This window comes from Monodon monoceros, unplaced genomic scaffold, assembly GCF_005190385.1.
Source record: "Monodon monoceros isolate NGI ecotype Baffin Bay Population unplaced genomic scaffold, NGI_Narwhal_1 Super_Scaffold_2, whole genome shotgun sequence".
Classification (NCBI taxonomy): Eukaryota; Metazoa; Chordata; class Mammalia; order Artiodactyla; family Monodontidae; genus Monodon; species Monodon monoceros.
Window position 1 is genome coordinate 68,083,101 of NW_021703776.1, and position 23,123 is coordinate 68,106,223.

The window sequence follows — 23,123 nt, forward strand, 5'->3', positions numbered from 1 at the left end:
CTAATTACTATAAAGTTATCATTTTATATACATGTATTCATACATACATAACACACATTCTCAATGCTATTTATTTTAACAATTACATTATAGAATAAATAAGCTCACAAACTTTGTCCTCTGAAGCCATCAATTTCAACTCAAAACAGGTCTGCAATGCTAATGGTCTGCACACGTGCTATTTCAACAATCCGAGAGGAAATTCTTGACAATAGTTTTCCCGCGAACAGACTTGGCAGGTAAAAACACAACACAAAAATCAAGGTACTTCAGAGCAAAAGATGTTAGTTAACAGTAGTAAAATTCCTTTGCTTCTTGGAGTAGGTGACACATGATGAGTGGCCGTGCTTACACACAGACTATAAAACACACACTGATTAATGGGAAGTACAGCTACAGGAGTTTTTACCTTAGAAATTTCTCATAATGAGTGATTAGCTTGTCCAAACCACATGGGGATTAACTGTCATGCAAAATGGAGAGTAAGTGTTTCTTGGGAGGGGGACTTCCAACTCTCAGCTGTTGGAAGGACCGGCAATTCTGATTTAAGCAAAGACGGGGGGGTGGGGAGCGGGGGCGGTGAGGGAGGTTTGCAAGGCAACCTGTCTCCCCCCGCTGTGTGCAGGCTGGTCCTACAGAAGAACAGGGGTGGGGGGACAGTAACATACTGCCAGTGCCAGGAAATTCTTTCTTTGTGTATTCATTCAGCAAATATACCGTGAGCACCTACTATGTGCCAGATATTATTCTAGGCCCAGTAGATTCAGCAGTGAACAAAGCAAAAATGCCTTCCCTGTGAAGGGATTCTAGTAGGAGTAGGTCTTGGACAAAGAAGTAAAACACAGAGCACACTGAATAATGCTAAGTGCCATGGATAAAAGTAAGAGGAGACGGGGTGTTGAATGGAGGAGAGGGGGTGTCACATGAGAGAGGCCCTCACTAAGAGGATGCGACATCTGTGGAAGCTATGGTGTGTTCCAAAGGGACCAAAGTTAAAAATGGCCTTTGCTTCCCAAATGGACCCCTAGAGCTGGTTTAGCTTATAATTTTGCTGGATTCTTCTCTCTCTTCTGAATTCAAATAAGCCTAAAAAAAGGTAGGGTCACAGGAAGACTGGAATAAGGAAATCTGGATTCAAGTCTTTCTCTGCTACCGTCTATTCTCTGTGACATTAGTCTAGACAGGGTAAGATAAACCTTGGGGCCTCAAGTTTCTGTGTTATGAAAGTGGGGAAGGGGTAAAGGCAGAGGTAGGGATGGGAGAGGCAGTAGGAGGGCCGAGACTATTATGTCATGCTTGCTGTTTCTGTGACTTACAAAAGAACGTCTGGACTGTAACACACTCATAAATTAAAACACCTTATACATATGTTTTAGTTTTCTGTTCTTTAACTATCACTGTCCCTGTCGCTGTAACCCTCTTTATCTTTTGCAAAACTTTTAGACTAAAATAAGATTTCTTTGAAAAGAGAATACATGACAAGAACATTTCTCCTGGATGTCATTCTGCATGTGTCCCCCCAGGAATCTGCAGCTTGCTGTGTTCTAATACTGCAAGGTGCCACGTTTTGCCAAAATACGCAGAAGGATAAAGTTGAAACAAGTGCTAATTAAAGTCAATACACCTGAGGTTGGCTCTGGAGAAAACTAATAAGCCCAAATGGTGTTAAGAAAGCACCTTGGGTAATTAAGAGAGAAATCATAAACTAAGTATGAAATGGAGTCATAGCACCAATCGTGAAAAGCTACTTGCCTGATAATGTTTATTAATACTTTGCACATCTTAAATTTATTGCTCTTTAAATTTGATGTGCTGACACTTCTCTCTGTTTCACAGGCCCACTGACTGGGAAGCCTTTACACATGGGAAGGCTTCTCAAAACATCACTGTAGACGAGATAGAGATAAGGCCACAGAAGTAGGAACAAACTCAAAAAGAGTTCAGTGACTACAATCAAATGGGGTTGATTTATGGCTTGACCTCAACAGGCAAGAGGTTTTTATCAGTAGCTGAAAACCTGATCCTTGATTCTGTCCTATGAATGAACTGGATAAAGGCATAGAGGACATGCTCATCACGTCAAGTAAACCATTGTCCCCAGCCACAGGGGCTAGTCCAGTGCCTTTCCTGTGCTAGATATTTGCTGTTATTTTTGGAACTGGAAAAGAAAAGTTCCTGTCCTTCTTAAAAACAAAAGAACATACATAGAAGACTCCGGGTTTTCGTGAACTTAGATGATGATGGTGTTTAGTAGTAGATAGTAGCAGATAGACAGTAGTCAGGTACTTTGCCAAGTGCTATAAGTAGAATATCTCATTAAATCCTCACATTAACCTTATAGAAAGGCCCTATTATTTCCATTTTACAGATGAGGAAACTAAAGTATAGAGATTAAGAAACATGCCCAATGTCCTATCCGTATCTCTGCTTTACCCATGAAAATGTAATTCAATAGGATGAGAACATCCATCAAATAAGCTAGTGCAATTCAGCCTTTGTCTCCAAAAGACTAGTGCCTTGAGCAAGGAAGGTAACAGTCCCACCCTGATTGGTCAGACCAATTATGAAGCACTGATTTCATTTCTAGGACAGAGACAGACAGAAACGGTATCATCCAGACCATAAATGATATGGAGAAGGGACACATCAGAGGAGCGATGAGGGAGACGAGAGTTAACTGAATTTTAAAATGTTGAGGTTACAAGCAGAGAAACTCAACCCAATGGATAGAAGGTAGAGGGAGACGAGTTCAACATGAAAGAGGTCATTTTGAGAGAAGATGTAAGATGTGATGGTGTGACCTTGGCCATTATTAATACTCAAGTACAAGCCGGCAAACCATCCTCAGGGACCTCAGGAGGACATTCATGCACTGGACACATGGTTGAGCTGGATGGCCCTTCATGTGTGTAGCAGGCACCCCGTTACCTCCCCAAAGATGTCCAAGTCCTAATCCTGGGAACCTGTGAATAGATTACTTTACACAGCAAAAGGGACTTCGCAGATGTGATTAAGCTGACAATCTTGAGATGGGGAGATTTTCTTTGATTATCAGGGTGGGCTCAATATAATTACAAAGGTCCTTATAAGAGGGAGGCAGAAGGTCAGGGTCAGAGAAGGGGATATGATGAGAGAAGCAGAGGTTGAATGATGTTGGGCCATGAGCCAAGGAGTACAGGGAGTCTCCAGAAGCTGGCAAAGACAAGAAAATGCATTCCCCTTTAGAGAATGCATCAGAAGAAATGCAGCCCTGCTGACACCCTGATATTAGCCCAGTGAGACTCATGCAAGCTTCTGATCTCCGGAACTGTAAAATAGTACATTTCTGCATTGTTTTAAGCCACCCCATTTGTGACGATTTGTTACAGTAGCCATAGGAAACTAATATAATATGCCATCCACACCTAGGCCTCTACCACTTCAGGATACCTTCAGGGCAGCGGTGGAGGGGGGAGGGGCAGGGTAAGGGATAGGGGCAAGATTCACAAGTAAAAGGAAATCAAGGCAGATCACACACAGGGAAAACTTATGCATGGGATGAAAAATTAACGTTGGATTTCTCACATAGAGTACACTTCAGTAAAACATATCTGTTCTCATTTTTGTTTTGCTTTATTTTAAAAGAATACTCTGAGATGTTAAACTTTTGAGGGGGTAGCTTTTTAATTTGTTTATGACTATCAAGCAAGCAATGGCAAATGATACAACAGCAGCCATGAAGGACTTTCCAGACAGTGGTGCACAAAGACAGGAGCAGGGATGGGCTGCCCTTCATACTCTAGGACAATGCATGCATTTCTGGTAGTGCCTGTTGGGGAAATCCTACACCCTTGGGCAAGTGGGGCATGTAAGCTTCATAATTTGGGGGCAGCAGCCTCTTCCCCAATGTGATCTGGGGCTGGGATCCAACCTCAGGGTGACATGCCTCCCCCTCTCTTTGGTCACTGTGGCATTCCTTGGGTGAAAGACCACCACTCCTTGGTGGCATGATCAGGGGTTCAGATCTAAGCAGAGTAGTTGCACCTATATGATATGGAGGTCCAGTGACTTGGACTGGGGCGTGGTGAGCTTTGGTTAGATTTAGGATATATTTTTAGGGAATATCAAATAAAGCAGGGTCCCACTTGCTTTCTCCAAAAGAAGGATTATTTGAGGCAATTCCATCTGGTGATGTACATGTCTCTATCAGTAAGTGGTAAATAATAATAATAATATATATATTTAAAAGAATAAAATTATATATCTTCTTAGATGGGAGGCAAACATCTCTACAACATTCTTCTTACCCCAGTCTTATAAATCACTATCTAGTCAAATTTGACCAAATAGAAATTTGACTTATTTGGACTATTGCCTAAAGACCAAAGGAAAAGGAGGCTTACTCTGGAAAATACTTGTAAAATAAACTTAAATCTGGAAATCACTATCACAGCTACTACTGCTGGCAACCATGTGAAACATAGGCTCTGTTCATCATTTTCAGTGTGAGCCTCTAGCCTCCAAATCTCAACCCTTCCCTCCCTTATCAGTCCACCACTTTTCCTTAATTCTTTTTAGGATTAGGAACTACCAAGATGTATTAAAAGTGAATGCACTGGAAGGTATTAATTAGGTGTTCCTTAACAAAGAGGGATAGTTTTACCGGTTGATATGTGACAACAAGTCTCCAGGAGAGAGGGTACAGGTAGGGAAGATAAAGTAGGGAGACCATGATGATTGCCTAGAAAGAAGCATAAACTCAGAATAAGAATGGACCCTTAGGGTGGGAGGAGGACACCGCCTCACCTCCCATGACATTCTTGACACATCAGCCAGCTTTGTTCCAAAGCGTCTGGTGGATGGAAACTTAGTCCTTCCTGATATTCAGCAACGGCTCGAGCTCTGCTTTGTACAGTCTGTTAAGACATTTAGAGCTTGGCTGTCCAATCCCATAACGACTGCCACATGTGGCAACTGAGTCCTTGAAATGTGACTTGGCTGGAAAGAGATGTGCTGTAATGTACAGTAGTTACCAGCCTTCAAAGACTTAGGCTGAAATAGTGTAAAATAACTCATTATGAGTTTTTTATATGGATTACCTATTAAAACGATATTTTGGATGCACTGGGTTAAATAAAATATATTGTTAAAATTAATTTCATCTCTTTCTTCCTACTTTTTTTAAATGGTTACTAGAAAAGTTAAAATTACATTTGTGGCTCGCACTGTATTTCAACTAGAGAGCACTGACTGAAACATTTTCACTGCCCTCCCTCTCATGGGCTCAGAGGCCAGACCATGGAACTTTCTGTAGAGTTATTTGGTTCGTAGGTGGCAGTGATGGAGCTTCACAGAGGGTAACTTTTCTTCTTTGGAAACTGGGTACTCTAAGAAATAAAGTGCTGAATGACTGACCCTTAGCAACAGGAAGGGTTCAGAGGACTTCATGACAGGCCGAAAGCACATGGGCAGGTAGTCTCCTTATACCAGGTGACATTCCCGAGACCAGCCCATGCAAAAGCCAGACCAAGGGGAGAATCTCTGTCTACACGGTTTTCCCATCCCAAATAGAGTTTAGCATTGATGACATTCTGTGATCCTCAAGAAGAGTTTTGTGTACGTTCCTGTTAGTGTCAGGACCACAGATAATTCATTCTGCAGAAAGGCAGTAACTAAGTTAATGAAGGTCCTGTAGGTATAAACACGTGCTTCACCCATCCTGACCCCTATTCACAATACTAACTCTGAAGGACAAGTCTAGAAACACAAAAGGAAAACAAACAAAAAAACCCATCATCCTAGCAGACTGTCAATATAACACTGGGATCAGAAATGCTGTTCACATATATTTTCTTATTGAAAACTCAGCTCAAGTTTTCATCAGAGCCACCAGTGAGAATTAACTGACAAGTCAAAATTCTAAAAAATAACAAAGGAAAACAAAACAATGGCTGTTATGTTTTCCAATGTAAAACATTCCATTGAGTTGTAAAGTTGCTTTCAGCTGTTTAAAGTTAATACACACATCCTTCCCTTCTCCATCTAATTTGAAAGACTCAGAAGCCAAAGAAGAAAAAAATGAGAGAAGAAAAAGAAGAAAGTGCTTTAAAAAAAATCTCCTGCAGTCTTGGGCACTGCAGACATGTGTCTGGGAGGACTGATTCCCTGGTCAGCGTGAACCTCGCCATAACGTGGTGTGGGAAAGGGACAGAAGTGAGACTTATTCCACAGAAAGCTCATTTTCATCATTAAAGCCAGACAAGAGCTGCATGAGCACAGCACACCCCAGACAATTATTCAGCCAGTGAAGTGTCATGTTGCTTAATATTTTTCCATTTCTCAATGATGCTGCTCAAAGACCAAGCTGAGGAATTCTTTTAGCAGCTGGCTGCATTCTGTTCTAAAATATGCTTTTTATATTAGATTTACTCATCAATTTGCTTCCCAGTGGGATGAAATTTGTTTCTTTTTTGTTAAAGAGGAAATACCAGCTATTTATAGCAACTGAAGGAAATAATGAATGGTTGCAAGAGCCACTGAATAACATGCCACCAAGTAAACCGTGCTGTAAACAGTCATTTTCGACAATAGTTAAGAGAAGATGCTCAGGCAGACTGGGTCCCTAAGCTAGGTCAGGCCATCTCAGGAAACTTTCCAGGCTGTTCTCTTAGGCTTTCCTGCATGAATGCATTTCCGTCAGGGGATCACAAAATGCCGCGACAGTCAATGCCAGTCAGTTTCTGCATCATGTTAGGTCTTTATGGACAACAGTCCTACCATCAGTCTCATAACTGCGCCAGAGGCCTGTCAGATGCAACTTCCATTGCTTGCTTTTTACACATGGGATTTAAACAGTGATTTAAAGGATCTCATTTCTAAAAATACTGTCGACAATTTGAGACTATTTGGTCTTTCTATTTTTTTTTTTTCTTGGTTGTGGAAAGTAGGATGTAGAGCCCTGAGAAAGACTTACTTGGCATTTACTTTGTTGGTGTGAATCTCCTTAACTTCTACCATTTCCACTCAGAAACAAACACTTTTTTGGAGTCTCTTTTGGTTGCTAATATAGATCTGATTTATATATACAAATAGAACTAGGAGATGTATAGAAATACATATGGCGTTTGCATATGGCTGCTTATTTATATACACACATACATACATATCTCTGGTGGAAAAATCCTCCAAAAAAGGCTAACCATTGCTTAATAACTGTTCTTGCCAAAACCTGTAAGGATTTCCCCTAAGTGGCTTCAATAACACTTCCCACCAGAGGGTAAAATATTTTCTGTATTCAACTTCAGTTTTCCTATTATGGCCATAATGAAATGCAACCATGACCCCCACAAGTTATCCACCCTAATATAATAAAAATGTAAAGATTTTTTTAAAAAGAAATTAAATATCTCATTTTATTCATAAGCATGGCCCATTTGAACTCTTTGAAGCTGACAATTTGAAAAATTTCTCAAGCGTCAAAAGCAGACAAAGTAGCCATGTTTCATCATGTAGTGCATCCCAAGTCACTTACCAGGCATAATAATATTAGAAAAACCCAACTTCCGGGTGATGGAGACTCCATGAGAAAATACTGATGAGTATTCCCTTCTGATTTGTTCAATGTCTCCATGCAAGAGTTGTAGGGAAACTGCTAAACCTAAAACAAAGGAGACCAGAGTTAAAAAAAGGACAGAAACCGCATGAACAGAAACTGAAATTGTTTCAACAAGCCCCAATCTATGGTGTCATTGTTTTAAACTGATGATTAAGAGTCAGACAAAATTAATGGAATCTATAAGACAAATACCTAGAGAACACTTTTCCAACTTGACTACCTGAGTTTTTCCACTTACAAAGAAGGTTCCAAGAAGCTAGAAAAAACCTGAACAGAACACTAAGAAGAGGAAGTCTGGCTTCCAGTCCCATCACCCGCTTCTCCAGCACCCTGCCAGACAGAAACACCCCTGCACCAACCTCATCCTAGCAAATGGCAGGGGCTATCCAGCCCTGGAAGATACTGATCTTAAAAAGGGAGTTCTAATTTCTTTAAAACTCTATAAGGCCTGTGAATAATTACTAATCAAATGTCATAAACATGGACACAAAGCTAAACGCATAAAAATTCAAGGATCTTAAGGATATTCAGAGATTTTTTTTTAAAAATTTAAGAAAGGTGATTGTAATAAAACCAACATTATATTCTTAATATTATATACAGTAGAAACTCATAATCACATTATTTTCTACTGAGCAGAATTGAGCAGGATGCAGGCCACTTTGATAAACAAGAGGGAATTTAGTCAGTAAAATAGTAAAATTAAATTTTTTTGTTACCCCAATTATACTGACATTACCACAGCGGGATATACTGAGGACATTGAATGATACGTTTTTCATACCTTATTCTCCCAACTCTAGCTATAGGAAAAAATTAATGTCCTATCTTTTTGAATACTTATGTTTGCCTATTTCCAACATGCTGTTTCTCTTTCAGTCTTTTAATTCCCTGTTCCTTTTTTCTTCTATTATTTTAAAACAAAAAAGACAAAAAAAAAAAAAAGTCCCTCACTTACATTAGTGATAGAAAATGAAACCAGTCAAAGGTGACTTATTTTTTTAAAAACTTTCAATCATCATTAACCTGAATTCAATTTTAAAATGAATTTGGATGGTGGATCAAGAGAATGATAAATCTGTACTCCAAAGATCCTCCATCTACATCATTACTTATCACCCTTTTCACTCAGTTACATACATACTATTGTGCAAGTAGTCACTCCCAATTCCTAATGCACAGCACTACAATGTTATCTGCAAACATACACCATAAGCGTGGCAACAATCATGCTGGGATGCAACAGAAATGCAAGACATTTGCCATGCATGTAGATTGGAATCTTCCTTTCACTTGTCTTCAGTAAAATGAAGAAACAAACAACAACAAAAGTAGTGTTTTGTTGGTTTGTTTGCTTGCTTTTCAATAGAGTAGGTAAATCATCAGGAAAATTTGTTTTTTTAAAAAAGTACTAGGCTCGGAAAGAAGATGGAGCCTTTCCTGGGGTTAGAATCTGACCTAGATGAGGCAGACCCAAAAAGGCAATGACATAAGAAAAGAAGGGTAGGATGTGGCTGCATCACTGTGTCCTCTGGTGTGTGGATCTAATAGAATGCCGGTGCCAGAAAGTTGTGAGAATTAGATTAAATCTGGCAGGCACTCAGGAACTTTAATTAAATCTTCATCCTATTTTCACTTAACTATCCTTTAGCTCCCTCCCTGCCCCCAGCCCACACGAGATGGATGACTGAGGGTGATAGAGTGGAGGAGCGTCAGTCCTCCGATAGCCACATGGAATGAAGCAGGGGAGAATGAGTCATCTGGATGGTTGGATGCGGACAACTTGGATGTGGTACTACTGGTTCCTTTTAAAACCCAGAGGCTGGTGAATGAAGATAAACTAACACATGTTATAATCCATCTGTCCCAGCAGCTATTTCTTCCTGACTCACGCTCTCCCGGTACCCCCACCTCATTACTGGTGTCTCTGTTCTCCTCCTACTTCTGTCCTTTTGCCTTCAAAACATTCACCCACACTGTCATCATCAATATGAACATCAGCAGAAGCTGATATTTGTAGAATAGCAGTGTGTGCCAGACACAGTACATAACAACCATCCCTCTGCTGGGTAGAACACTGTTCTAGTACCCCAGGACACTATAAGCAATGCTTTCACATAGAGAGTCACAAGCACTAAACAAAATTCTTGAGGTCCTGTGATGTTTTGCAAGGACAGATCATTTTACTAGAACTTCTCATCAAAGGACCTGATCAGAGATACTAGCAACCTTATGTGGTACGTACAATGTAAGAAAAGAACTAAACAGTAATGAAAAAACAAAGAGATCATGCTATTCAGGGTAGAGACTGGAGGAAGAAAATTGACCAGAATTCTTGTTTTGCTCTATTGGAGCCAGAATTCATTTAACCATCAGTGATTTATTTTATTTTATTTTTTACATAAGTTGAATACAGAGGATAAGACAATGAGAAAAGAAAGGCATTCAATCAATGTGGATTCTAAAGACAATTAAAGATAGGAAATAGAGAAAAAATATGTTTTGTGGAAAGACAGATAGATGTAAGCATGAACAAAGAAATGCATCAATGTTCTCGAGATAGCCAGAGCCATTGGGATGAGAGAAGGCAAGAGGATAGAGAGGACCCAAGGAGAAGACAACAGACAGAAAGGAGCCAGCTAATGGATAAGGGAAGGCAATGAGGAAGTGACAGGGGGAAAACAGACAAAACAGTAGAGGGGAAAAAGGAAAATTAGGCATTCAACAGTTGAATGCATTCTAAAATTTAGTTAGAAGATATGGTAGTTTTCAATCTGAAGGTTTAGAAAGATATAGATGAAAGCCCCAGGCATAATGATTTCATTTGTCTGGACTACTGATATCAATTTGGAGGGGAAGGTATTGTTGAGGTGACCCAATTTCTTCAGAATGAAGAACTCACCGAGAATCAAGAACTGGAAAGGTCAAGTGGGCCAAGGGCTTGACCACAATGTACTTGGCTCTTCCCAAATCATCAATTCAATTTCCATTAAAAAACCACAACACTTAACAAAGAAACATCAAAGAGGGGGTGTACTTTCAGGAAGACAAAGAAACATGACATAGTAGTGAATCTACAGGGACCAGCCCACCAAGAGCCACTGCAATACTATTTATTTTTCAATCAGGGAAACTCCTGATCCTGTTTTTATAGTGGTTCTTAAATATCTCGACTAAAATGAACAGGTTGGCTAAATGACTCACTAGACAATAACAAATAATGTATGAAGACAAAGAAACTATTCTTCACTACAAAGGGGAGACTTATCAAATATTCGCCCATTCCAATGACCTGAGAATTACTCCTATCCTTTCAGGAGTGTAGCTTATGATACAGGGTATGTTCACAGTGCAGTATTTTTCTTCCTGTTCCCTTTCTTGTCATACAACTTCACTGTCCTTGCCTTAGCTGTTACATCTGGGGCTGGAGCAACTTCTAAAATTTTATCTGGACACTTTAACTTACTCCTTCCGCAATTCAAACTGTCCACTTTGGGCCAGGCAGTAACTTCCAGCTTGAGTGGAAGGTGGAGGGTGAGAAATAAGGGTGTACACAATAGGGTCTCTGGTCCAAAGAAGCTGATCATCCAATAATGAAAGTAAGACACACATACGCAAGTAGAATATGAAGCAGCAAGGGTTAAGTTCATGATAGGAATATTAAAATAAGGAAAAATTATGACCGACTGAGGGAATTTGAAAGTGCAGGGAAGATTTTTTTTTTTAAACTGGGAGTTATGACAACCAGTAAGCTAAAAAATTAGGTTAAATTTTTAATTTCACAAAATAGATCAATAATGTTCCACAATCAATTTTTTTTCTGGCTGTTAATATAAATCCCAAAAATGAAATGGCTAAGGGGGAAATGTTCCTCTTATTAGAAGAAACAATCATGAAACAAAACTTTTAAAAATCAGTCTAGATGTTTAAGACCCAATTACAAAGATTTGATATCTAATTTTAAACAGAGGCATAGTCATTAATTAACCTAGAGTCACAAAACAACAGTTTTTCATGATTAAACTCAGCTTACGGAGCAGAACTACAGGAAAGAAAGGCCTGGTATCTGTTAAAGCAAATGTGGTTGATTTTTTGGTAACTCTAACTTCTTAGGACTAGGAGCTAACTCACTCTATAAGATGATTCTTTTTAAATTCATGAAATTCTGCACTTTTACATAAAAAAAGGCAAGCACAGCATAATTTATTAAATAGCAGGCAAAATTAAGTTTAGACTAGATCAGCCATTTTGCCACCAATGAACCAACTAACACCTAACTGCAAATGTATAGCAACACAAAAATGGAAAATAATGACAAATATATTTGATAAATACATGTTGTGATTAAGTGTGCAGTTTAAGAAGTCTATCATACAGCATCATGACCCTGTCTCAGTGTTAACTCCTCTGTGCTTTGGTTTCCACATCTGTAAAATAAAAATGATAATGATACCAACTCCATAAAATACTTTAGGCAATACCTGGTATAAAGGAAGTGCTCAAAAATGTTAGCAGCTGCTACTACAACTACCAGGGCCACTGCTGTTATATCACATTATTCTTTCTCTTTGCAGTTGTGCTCATTTGGTATTTAAGCAGTGCACTAATTTTCCTTACATGACTTCTTCTTTAAAACAATTTTAGAAATTCTATTTAGTTCTTTCTAACCACTAGAAGCTAAGCACCAAGAGGACAAAGATTTGTATTTGCTTTCTTAAATGCTATATTACTAGTGCCTTGAATAATGCAGACATACAGATGTTCAATATTTTTTTGATGCATGAATTTGAAACTCTCCTTGTTCATTTTTTCATGGTTTCTTTTTCATTATGAACCTATTTTTCTACCTTTTATTTAGTCTTTTCCTGATAGTTTATTATCTGAACTTCTAGGAGATATAGCTTAGAGAATATACAAGTAATGCTTAGAAGTAAGTCCTCTAATACTGGGCTTGAAAGAACTGTTCTCTGTTTTAAAAAGGTGATGAGGGTACATGATTCTCTGGTGAGATAGAAACTCCAAGCTTAAGCCACTGAATTTAAATTAACTCAGTAGTTTGGAAAAATCCATAGCTATGAAATCCAAGGTAAGTAACTGGTCCCAGTTGAGTAGCCTGAAAACAGTAAATGTATAATCACTCCATACTGCCACTTTCACACCCACGGTGCATAGGATTCCTATGAAAAAAAGCAACACCCACTGAAGTTGAGTCACAATAAAATGATAGTAAAAACACAATCAATCGTGAAATAATCAGCAATGAGGGAGAGGGAGCAGATATAACAAATCATGTCTTGACTTCCATGAGACATTTAAAACTTAAGCCCCCAGTCATCAGGGCCTATATTCACACCCCCCTTCCCTGTTGGAGTGCTTATTTGAGTGTTTACACTTCTGGTATGGAGCTCCCTCTTAATGTCAGCAAGATGTCCCTTCCTTTCTTTGAAGCTTCATTTGCTATTTCTTACCATGTCTTAGTTGTAATTTATCCAGCATTTTTACATGTTTGAAGGGGAGATTACAAGAGTCAGTCTACCATGTTTCAAAAGCCAATTTATTTTAAAATCCTTGAAATCCCTATTGTTTTACAATAACACAAGCAGTCTTTGAAGAATATATACTAGTGTGTCTTCAGTGCACAATTAAAATGTAATTGTAAATGGGTAAATTAATTAACTGAGCAAAAATTTACTCTACTTATATAGTATTTAAGAACTATCAATCTCATCAATATTTAATTCAAAAACTGTCCTTTGCTTCAAAAAATTTGCAAATGTGCCAAATTAAAGTATAAAATAAAGTCACAATATTGATTAAATAACTGACTTAAATGTAAAAAGTACTTAACATTACACAATTACTTTTTCTTTTTAATTCTCCTGAGTTTCTATACAAGTATAGAAGAAAAATGGTAGAATATTAAAGTATATGTTCTAAAAATACATGTGTTAAAAACATCTGAGCTAAGAATAGATGTACTAATAGTGCAAAAATATTTTCACAAGTGGGATATCCAAAGGTCACATTATAAACCCAAACTAATAACGAACAAATCCCTGAAGTGACGTATGGGGGAGGAAACAAAGAATACAGTTGGCATATATCTATTAATCCTTACTCATTTAATTTTCTCAATCAGAATTTTCATGAAGTTTGATGATCAAACTGAAATGGTCTTTTCTTTCCATTTTCAGCATTTAAAAATATCCACATGCTAAGAAAAGACCAAAAAAATTGCTTCATTTACTTTTTCTCAAAATAAAGTGTCAAATAGAGAACGCTGAATTAGGCTCTTTATCTCAACTCAGCCAGAATATTCTAAAGTTTAAGAAAACTCATTTTAGAAAAGGGGAGTATTTGAACAAGACTAAAAAGATTTGAAAAAAAAATCATCATATATAACATGGCAAAATCTAAATGAAAAAAAGGCAGGGAATAATTTATCAAAGAAGGTCATTTTTTTAAAGAACAGAGTAGGGAGAGGACACACAAAATACAGCATGGAGCTGTGAGCAAAGACAGAAACACATAGAATGGGTAAAAGAAATGTCTTTGCCCTGTTTTGTTTTGAAATCACTGAGATCTTCTGATTCCTAGTAAAATTATTGAAGGCTGTATCACTAGTTCGATTTCTAATAAAACTATCATAAAGGCATTCACTTCTGGGGTATGAACATTTACAGTATCACAACTCTGTGTGGCTACTAATACCACAATCCAAAGAGGGTTATGTTGGGCTGAAGGCAGAATGTAGGGAGAGGCAATGAAACGGAGACTGGGCCAGATTTTGGAAGCTTGCCTTGCAACACCACAGGAAGGGGCCAAGCTGGCATCACAAGTTGATGAATCAATAAAACTTGAAATGGGGCGTGAGATGAAGAACAGATTTTTATTTGGGAAAGAGGATTCTGGCAGTACAACAGAGGAAGATTTGGCAGGATACATATTACGGATAAATTTAACAGTCTAGGTGAGAATTAGAGAGGGATTAAACTTAATATCATAGGTAATTATAGAGCATGAGAACTTCAGCAATTATCGTGAGCACACAGAGACTGTGAAAGTAAACCTACATTCTAAAACCAGTCTCTTCCACTCAATCCCCAAACAATTTCTTCATCTTTTTTCCACTTTTATTAATTAATACTGCAATTCTGAATCTACACGTTCCAAACCTTTGAAAAATCTTTGATATCTTTCTTTGATGTCCTCAATAAACTGTCCCAAGTTTTATTCCAAAATGACAATCTCAGCTGCTTTTTATTTTGTTAATGTGGCAAAATTCATTAAAAAGCTCACATTCTCCCTTAATAATCCCATTTCTAAGGTTTTTAAAAAAATTTTTATTGTAGTTGATTTACAATGTTGTGTTAGTTTCAGGTGTACAGCAAAGTGAATCAGTTATACATATACATATATCCACTCACTTTTTAGACTCTTTTCCCATATAGGCCATTAAGAGTATTGAGTAGAATTCCCTGTGCTATATAGTAGGTTCTTATTAGTCCTATTTTATATACAGTAGCGTGTATATGCCAATCCCAATCTATCCCTCCCAATTTATCCCTTCCGCACTCTAAGGTTTTATTTCAAAGACATATTCCAAAATACAGCAGACGTTCCACACATTATTACTTATAAATGTGAAAAACCCCAAAGCATTTAAGAGTACAACAGTGAGGGTTGGACACATAAATTAGGGCCTTAAATCTCAAAGCTAGGAAAATAATGCAACCTCCTTAGGACACAGTAAATTGTTTTACCTTCTAATTTTTTTTTTCCTTTTTGGTACTAGGAGACCAAAGAAACAAACTTGAGGCAAACAACTGATAATTGTGTTTTCTATTCATTTATGAAACAGATACTGAGTGTCTGATAAACACTGGGCAACTTTAACTAAATGTAAAAAAAATTTTTAAAGTAGTACATGCATACATACAAAAGGTTCTATTATGGAGGAAAATGTACTTCCCTACCTCAGTTACTGAGTTCTGTTTACTAGAATTAATCAATGTTTACAACTTCTTGAGTATCCTACCACAGTTTTCCTCTTTTAATTGTGATAACTGTTATAAAGAAGATAAACAAGAGACTGAGATAAAAATAATAAAGGCAAAGTGGTTATAGAAGGCATTTCTGAGAGAGTAACATTCAAGCTTGGAAACAGAAAAAAATGGCAATGCAAAAGATGGGGAGGCGCGAGAGGGGAAAGATAGCAGAAGAGTTAGACGTGGCGATCACCTTCCTCCCCACAGATACATCAGAAATACATCTACACATGGAACAACGCCTACAGAACACCTACTGAACGCTGGAAGAAGACCTCAGACCTCCCAAAAGGCAAGACACTCCCCACGTACCAGGGTAGGGCAAAAAAAGAAAAACAGAGACAAAAGAATAGGGACGGGACCTGAACCAGTAGGAAGAAGCCGTGAAGGAGGAAAGGTTTCCACAAACTAGAAGCCCATTCGCGGGCGGAGACTGCGGGTGGCAGAGGGGGGAAGCTTAAGAGCCGCGGAGGAGAGCACAGTCACAGGGGAGCGGAGGGCAAAGAGGAGAGATTCCCGCACAGAGGATCGGTGCTGAAGAGCACTCACCAGCCCGAGAGGCTTGTCTGCTCACCGGCCGGGGTGGGCGGGGCTGGGAGCTGAGGCTGCGGCTTCGGTCAGAGCGCAGGGAGAGGACTGGCGGCGTGAACACAGCCTACAGGGGGTTAGTGCACCACGGCTAGCCAGGAGGGAGTCCAGGGAAAAGTCTGGACCTGCCGAAGAGGCAAGAGACTTTTTCTTCCCTCTTTGTTTCCTGGTGTGAGAGGAGGGGATTAAGAGCGCTGCTTGAAGGAGCTCCAGAGACGGGCGCGAGCCGCGGCTAACAGCGCAAACCCCAGAGACGGGCATGAGACGCTAAGGCTGCTGCTGCCACCACCAAGAAGCCTGTGTGCGAGCACAGGTCACTCTCCACACCCCGCTTCCGGGGAGCCTGTGCAGCCCGCCACTGCCAGGGTCCCGGGATGCTGGGACAACTCCTCCGGGAGAACGCACGGTGCACCTCAGGTTGGTGCAACGTCATGCCGGCCTCTGCCGCCGCAGGCTCACCCCGCACTCTGTGGCCCTCCCTCCCCGTGGCCTGAGTGAGCCACAGTCCCCGAAGCGGCTGCTCCTTTAACCCCGTCCTGTCTGAGCGAAGAACAAACTCCCTCCGACGACCTACACGCAGAGGCGATGCCAAATCCAAAGCTGAACCCCAGGAGCTGTGCGAACAAAGAAGAGAAAGGGAAATCTCTCCCAGCAGCCTCAGGAGCAGTGGATTAAATCTCCACAATCAACTTGATGTACCCTGCATCTGTGGAATACCTGAATGGACAACGAATCATCCCAAATTGAGAAGGTGGACTTTGAGAGCAAGATTTATTATTTTTTCCACTTTTCCTCTTTTTGTGAGTATGTATGTGTATGCTTCTGTGTGAGATTTTGTCTGTATAGCTGTGCTTTCACCATTTGTTGTAGGCTTCTATCCGTCCGCTTTTTTTTGTTGTTGTAGTTTTTTTTACTTAAAATTTTTTTTCTTAACATTTTTTAATTTTAATAACTTTATTTTACCTTACTTATTTTATTTTCTTTTATCCTCTTTCTTTCTTTCCTTCTTCCTTCCTTCCTTCCTTTCTTCCTTCCTTCCTTTCTTTCTTTCCTTCTTTCTTTCTACTTTTTCTCCCTTTTATTCTGAGCCGTGTGGATGAAAGGCTCTTGGTGCTGCAGCCAGGAGTCAGTGCTGTGCCTCTGAGGTGGGAGAGCCAACTTCAGGACACTGGTCCACAAGAGACCTCCCAGCTCCACGTAATATCAAACGGCAAAAATCTCCCAGAGATTTCCATCTCAACACCAGCACCCAGCTTTACTCAACGACCAGCAAGCTACAGTGCTGGACACCCTATGCCAAACAACTAGCAAGACAGGAACACAACGCCACCCATCAGCAGAGAGGCTGCCTAAAACCATAATAAGTCCACAGACACCCCAAAACACACCACCAGACGTGGACCTGAAAGACAAAATCCAGCCTCATGCACGAGAACACAGGCATTAGTCCCCTCCACCAGGAACCCTAGACAACCCACTGAACCAACTTTAGCCACTGGGGACAGACACCAAAAACAACAGGAACAACGAAACTGCAGCCTGCAAATAGGAGACCCCAAACACAGTAAGATAAGCAAAATGAGAAGACAGAAAAACACACAGCAGATGAAGGAGCAAGATAAAAACCCACCAGACCTAACAAATGTAGAGGAAATAGGCAGTCTACCTGAAAAAGAATTCAGAACAATGATAGTAAATATGATCCGAAAACTTGGAAATACAATAGAGAAAATGCAAGGAACATTTAACGAGCACCTAGAAGAACTAAAGATGAAACAAGCACGATGAACAACACAATAAATGAAATTAAAGATACTCTAGAAGGGATCAACAGCAGAATAACTGAGGCAGAAGAACAGATAAGTGACCTGGAAGATAAAACAGTGGAAATAACTACTGCAGAGCAGAATAAAGAAAAAAGAATGAAAAGAACTGAGGACAGTCTCAGAGACCTCTGGGACAACATTAAACACACCAACATTCGAATTATAGGGGTCCCAGAAGAAGAGAAAAGAAAGGGACTGAGAAAATCTTTGAAGAGATTATAGTTGAAAACTTCCCTAATATGGGAAATAGTTAATCAAGTCCAGGAAACACAGAGAATCCCATACAGGACAAATCCAAGGAGAAATAGGCCAAGACACATATTAATCAAACTGTCAAAAATTAAATACAAAGAAATCATATTAAAAGCAGCAAGGGAAAAACAACAAATAACACACAAGGGAATCCCCATAAGGTTAACAGCTGATCTTTCAGCAGAAACTCTGAAAGCCAGAAGGGACTGGCAGGACATATTTAAAGTGATGAAGGAGAAAAACTTACAACCAAGATTACTCTACCCAGCAAGGATATCATTCAGATTTCATGGAGAAATTAAAACCTTTACAGACAAGCAAAAGCTGAGAGAGTTCAGCACTACCAAACCAGCTTTACAACAAATGCTAAAGGATCTTCCCTAGGCAAGAAACACAAGAGGAGGAAAGGGCCTATAATATCAAACCCAAAACAATAAAGAAAATGGGAATAGGAACATACATATCAATAATAACCTTAAATGTAAATGGATTAAATGCCCCCACAAAAAGACACAGACTGGCTGAATGGATACAAAAACAAAACGAATCTATATGCTGTCTACAAGAGACCCACTTCAGACCTAGAGACACATACAGACTGAAAGTGAGGGGATGGAAAAAGATATTCCATGCAAAGGGAAACCAAAAGAAAGCTGGAGTAGCAATTCTCGTATCAGACAAAATAGACTTTAAAATAAAGACTATTAGAACAGACAAAGAAGGACACTACATAATGATCAAGGGATCGATCCAAGAAGAAGATATAACAATTGTAAATATTTATGCACCTAACATAGGAGCACCTCAATACATAAGGCAAATACTAACAGCCATAAAAGGGGAAATCGACAGTAACACATTCATAGTAGGAGACTTTAACACCCCACTTTCACCAATGGACAGATCACCCAAAATGAAAATAAATAAGGAAACATGAGCTTTAAATGATACATTAAACAAGATGGACTTAATTGATATTTATAGGACATTCCATCCAAAAACAACAGAACACACATTTTTCTCAAGTGCTCATGGAACATTCCCCAGGACAGATCATATCTTGGGTCACAAATAAAGCCTTGGTAAATTCAAGAAAACTGAAATTGTATCAAGTATCTTTTCCAACAACAATGCTATGAGACTAGATATCAATTACAGGAAAAGATCTGTAAAAAATACAAACACATGGAGGATAAACAGTACACTACTTAATAACGAAGTGATCACTGAAGAAGTCAAACAGGAAATGAAAAAATACCTAGAAACAAATGACAATGGCGACATGACGACCCAAAACCTATGGGATGCAGCAAAAGCAGTTCTAAGAGGGAAATTTATATCAATACAATCCTACCTTAAGTAATAGGAAACAGCTCGAATAAATAACCTAACCTTGCACCTAAAGCAATTAGAGAAAGAAGAAGAAAAAAACCCCAAAGTTAGCAGAAAGAAAGAAATCATAAAGATCAGATCAGAAATAAATGAAAAAGAAATGAAGGAAACGATAGCAAAGATCAAAAAAACTAAAAGCTGGTTCTTTGAGAAGATAAACAAAATTGATAAACCATTAGCCAGACTCATCAAGAAAAAAAGGGAGAAGACCCAAATCAATAGAATTAGAAACGAAAAAGGAGAAGTAACAACTGACACAGCAGAAATACAAAAGATCATGAGAGATTACTACAAGCAACTCTATGCCAATAAAAAGGACAACCTGGAAGAAATGAACAAATTCTTAGAAATGCACAACCTGCCAAGACTGAATCAGGAAGAAATAGAAAATATGAACAGACCAATCACAAGCACTGAAATTGAAACTGTGATTAAAATCTTCCAACAAACAAAAGCCCAGGACCAGATGGTTTCACAGGCGAATTCTATCAAACATTTAGAGAAGAGCTAACACCTATCCTTCTCAAATTCTTCCAAAATACAGCAGAGGGAGGAACACTCCCAAACTCATTCTACGAGGCCACCATCACCCTGATAACAAAACCACACAAGGATGTCACAAAGAAAGAAAACTACAGGCCAATATCACTGATGAACATAGATGCAAAAATCCTCTACAAAATACTAGCGAACAGAATCCAACAGCACATTAAAAGGATCATACACCATGATCAAATGGGGTTTATTCCAGGAATGCAAGGATTCTTCAATATACGCAAATCAATCAATGTGATACACCATATTAACAAACTGAAGGAGAAAAACCATATGATCATCTCAATAGATGCAGAGAAAGCTTTAGACAAAATTCAACACCCATTTATGATAAAAACCCTCCAGAAAGTAGGCACAGAGGGAACTTTCCTCAATAATAAAGGCCATATGTGACAAACCCACAGCCAACATGGTCCTCAATGGTGAAAAACTGAAAGCATTTCCGCTAAGATCAGGAACAAAACAAGGTTGCCCACTCTCACCACTCTTATTCAATATAGTTTAGGAAGTTAAGCCACAGCAATCAGAGAAGAAAAGGAAATAAAAGGAATCCAAATCAGAAAAGAAGAAGTAAAGCTGTCACCGTTTGCAGATGACATGATACTATACATAGAGAATCCTAAAGATCCTACCAGAAAACTACTAGAGCTAATCAATGAATTTGGTAAAGTAGCAGGATACAAAATTAATGCACAGAAATCTCTGGCATTCCTACACACTAATGATGAAAAATCTGAAAGCGAAATCAAGAAATCACTCCCATTTACCACTGCAACAAAAAGAATAAAATATCTAGGAAGAAACCTACCTAAGGAGACAAATGACCTATATGCAGAAAATTATAAGACACTGATGAAAGAAATTAAAGGTGATACAAATAGATGGAGAGATATACCATGTTCTTGCATTGGAAGAATCAACACTGTGAAAATGACTCTACTACCCAAAGCAATCTACAGATTCAATGCAATCCCTATCAAACTACCACTGGCATTTTTCACAGAACTAGAACAAAAAATTTCACAATTTGTATGGAAACACAAAAGACCCCGAATAGCCAAAGCAGTCTTGAGAACGAAAAATGGAGCTGGGGGAATCAGGCTCCCTGACTGCAGACTATACTACAAAGCTACAGTAATCAAGACAGTATGGTACTGGTGTAAAAACAGAAATATAGATCAATGGAACAGGATAGAAAGACCAGACATAAACCCACGCACATATGGTCACCTTATTTTTGATAAAGGAGGCAGGAATGTATAGTGGAGAAAGGACAGCCTCTTCAATAAGTGGTGCTGGGAAAACTGGACAGCTACATGTAAAAGTATGAGATTAGATCACTCCCTAACACCATACACATAAATAAGCTCAAAATGGATTAAAGACCTAAATGTAAGGCCAGAAACTATCAAACCCTTAGAGGAAAACATAGGCAGAACACTCTATGACATAAATCACAGCAAGATCCTTTTTGACCCACCTCCTAGTGAAATGGAAATAAAAACAAAAATAAACAAATGGGACCTAATGAAACTGCAAAGGTTTTGCACAGCAAAGGAAACCATAAACAAGACCAAAAGGCAACCCTCAGAATGGGAGAAAATATTTGCAAATGAAGCAACTGACAAAGGATTAATCTCCAAAATTTACAAGCAGCTCATGCAGCTCAATAACAAAAACACAAACAACCCAATCCAAAAATGGGCAGAAGACCTAAATACACATTTCTCCAAAGAAGATATACAGACTGCCAACAAACACATGAAAGAATGCTCAGCATCATTAATCATTAGAGAAATGCAAATCAAAACTACAATGAGATATCATCTCACACCAGTCAGAATGGCCATCATCAAAAAATCTAGAAACAATAAATGCTGGAGAGGGTGTGGAGAAAAGGGAACACTCTTGCACTGCTAGTGGGAATGTAAATTGGTACAGCCACTATGGAGAACAGTATGGAGGTTCCTCAAAAAACTACAAATAGAACTACCATATGACCCAGCAATCCCACTACTGGGCATATACCCTGAGAAAACCATAATTCAAAAAGAGTCATGTACCAAAATGTTCATTACAGCTCTATTTACAATAGCCAGGAGATGGGAACAACCTAAGTGTCCATCATTGGATGAATGGATAAAGAAGATGTGGCACATATATACAATGGAATATTACTCAGCCATAAAAAGAAACGAAATTGAGCTATTTGTAATGAGGTGGGTGGACCCAGAGTCTGTCATACAGAGTGAAGTAAGTCAGAAAGAAAAAGACAAATACTGTATGCTAACACATACGTATGGAATTTAAGAAAAAAAAAATGTCATGAAGAACCTAAGGGTAAGACAGGAGTAAAGACACAGACCTACTAGAGAACAGACTTGAGGATATGGGGAGGGGGAAGGGTAAGCTGTGATAAAGTGAGAGAGTGGCACGGACATATATACACTACCAAACGTAAAATAGGTAGCTACTGGGAAGCAGCTGCATAGCACAGGGAGATCAGCTCGGTGCTTTGTGACCACCTAGAGGGGTGGGATAGGGAGGGTGGGAGGGAGGGAGACACAAGAGGGAAGAGATATGGGAACATATGTATATGTATAACTGATTCACTTTGTTATAAAGCAGAAACTAACACACCATTGTAAAGCATTTATACTCCAATAAAGATGTAATAAATAGGGCTTCCCTGGTGGCGCAGTGGTTGAGAGTCTGCCTGCCGATGCAGGGGACACGGGTTCGTGCCCCGGTCCGGGAAGATCCCACATGCCACGGAGCGGCTGGGCCCATGAGCCATGGCCGCTGAGCCTGCGTGTTAGGCGCCTCTGCTCCGCAGCGGGAGAGGCCACAACAGTGAGAGGCCCGCGT

At 39.2% G+C, this 23,123-nt stretch overlaps 1 protein-coding gene across 1 annotated transcript in view; it reads right to left on the reverse strand.

The window, feature by feature from the left end:
• DOCK4 (dedicator of cytokinesis 4) overlaps positions 1-23,123 on the reverse strand; it is a 480,919-nt gene that overhangs the window by 173,351 nt on the left and 284,445 nt on the right. The window contains exon 13 of the mRNA XM_029233259.1: positions 7,511-7,636. Within this exon, the coding sequence (XP_029089092.1) occupies positions 7,511-7,636 (126 nt within the window). The remainder of the gene's footprint in view (positions 1-7,510; positions 7,637-23,123) is intronic.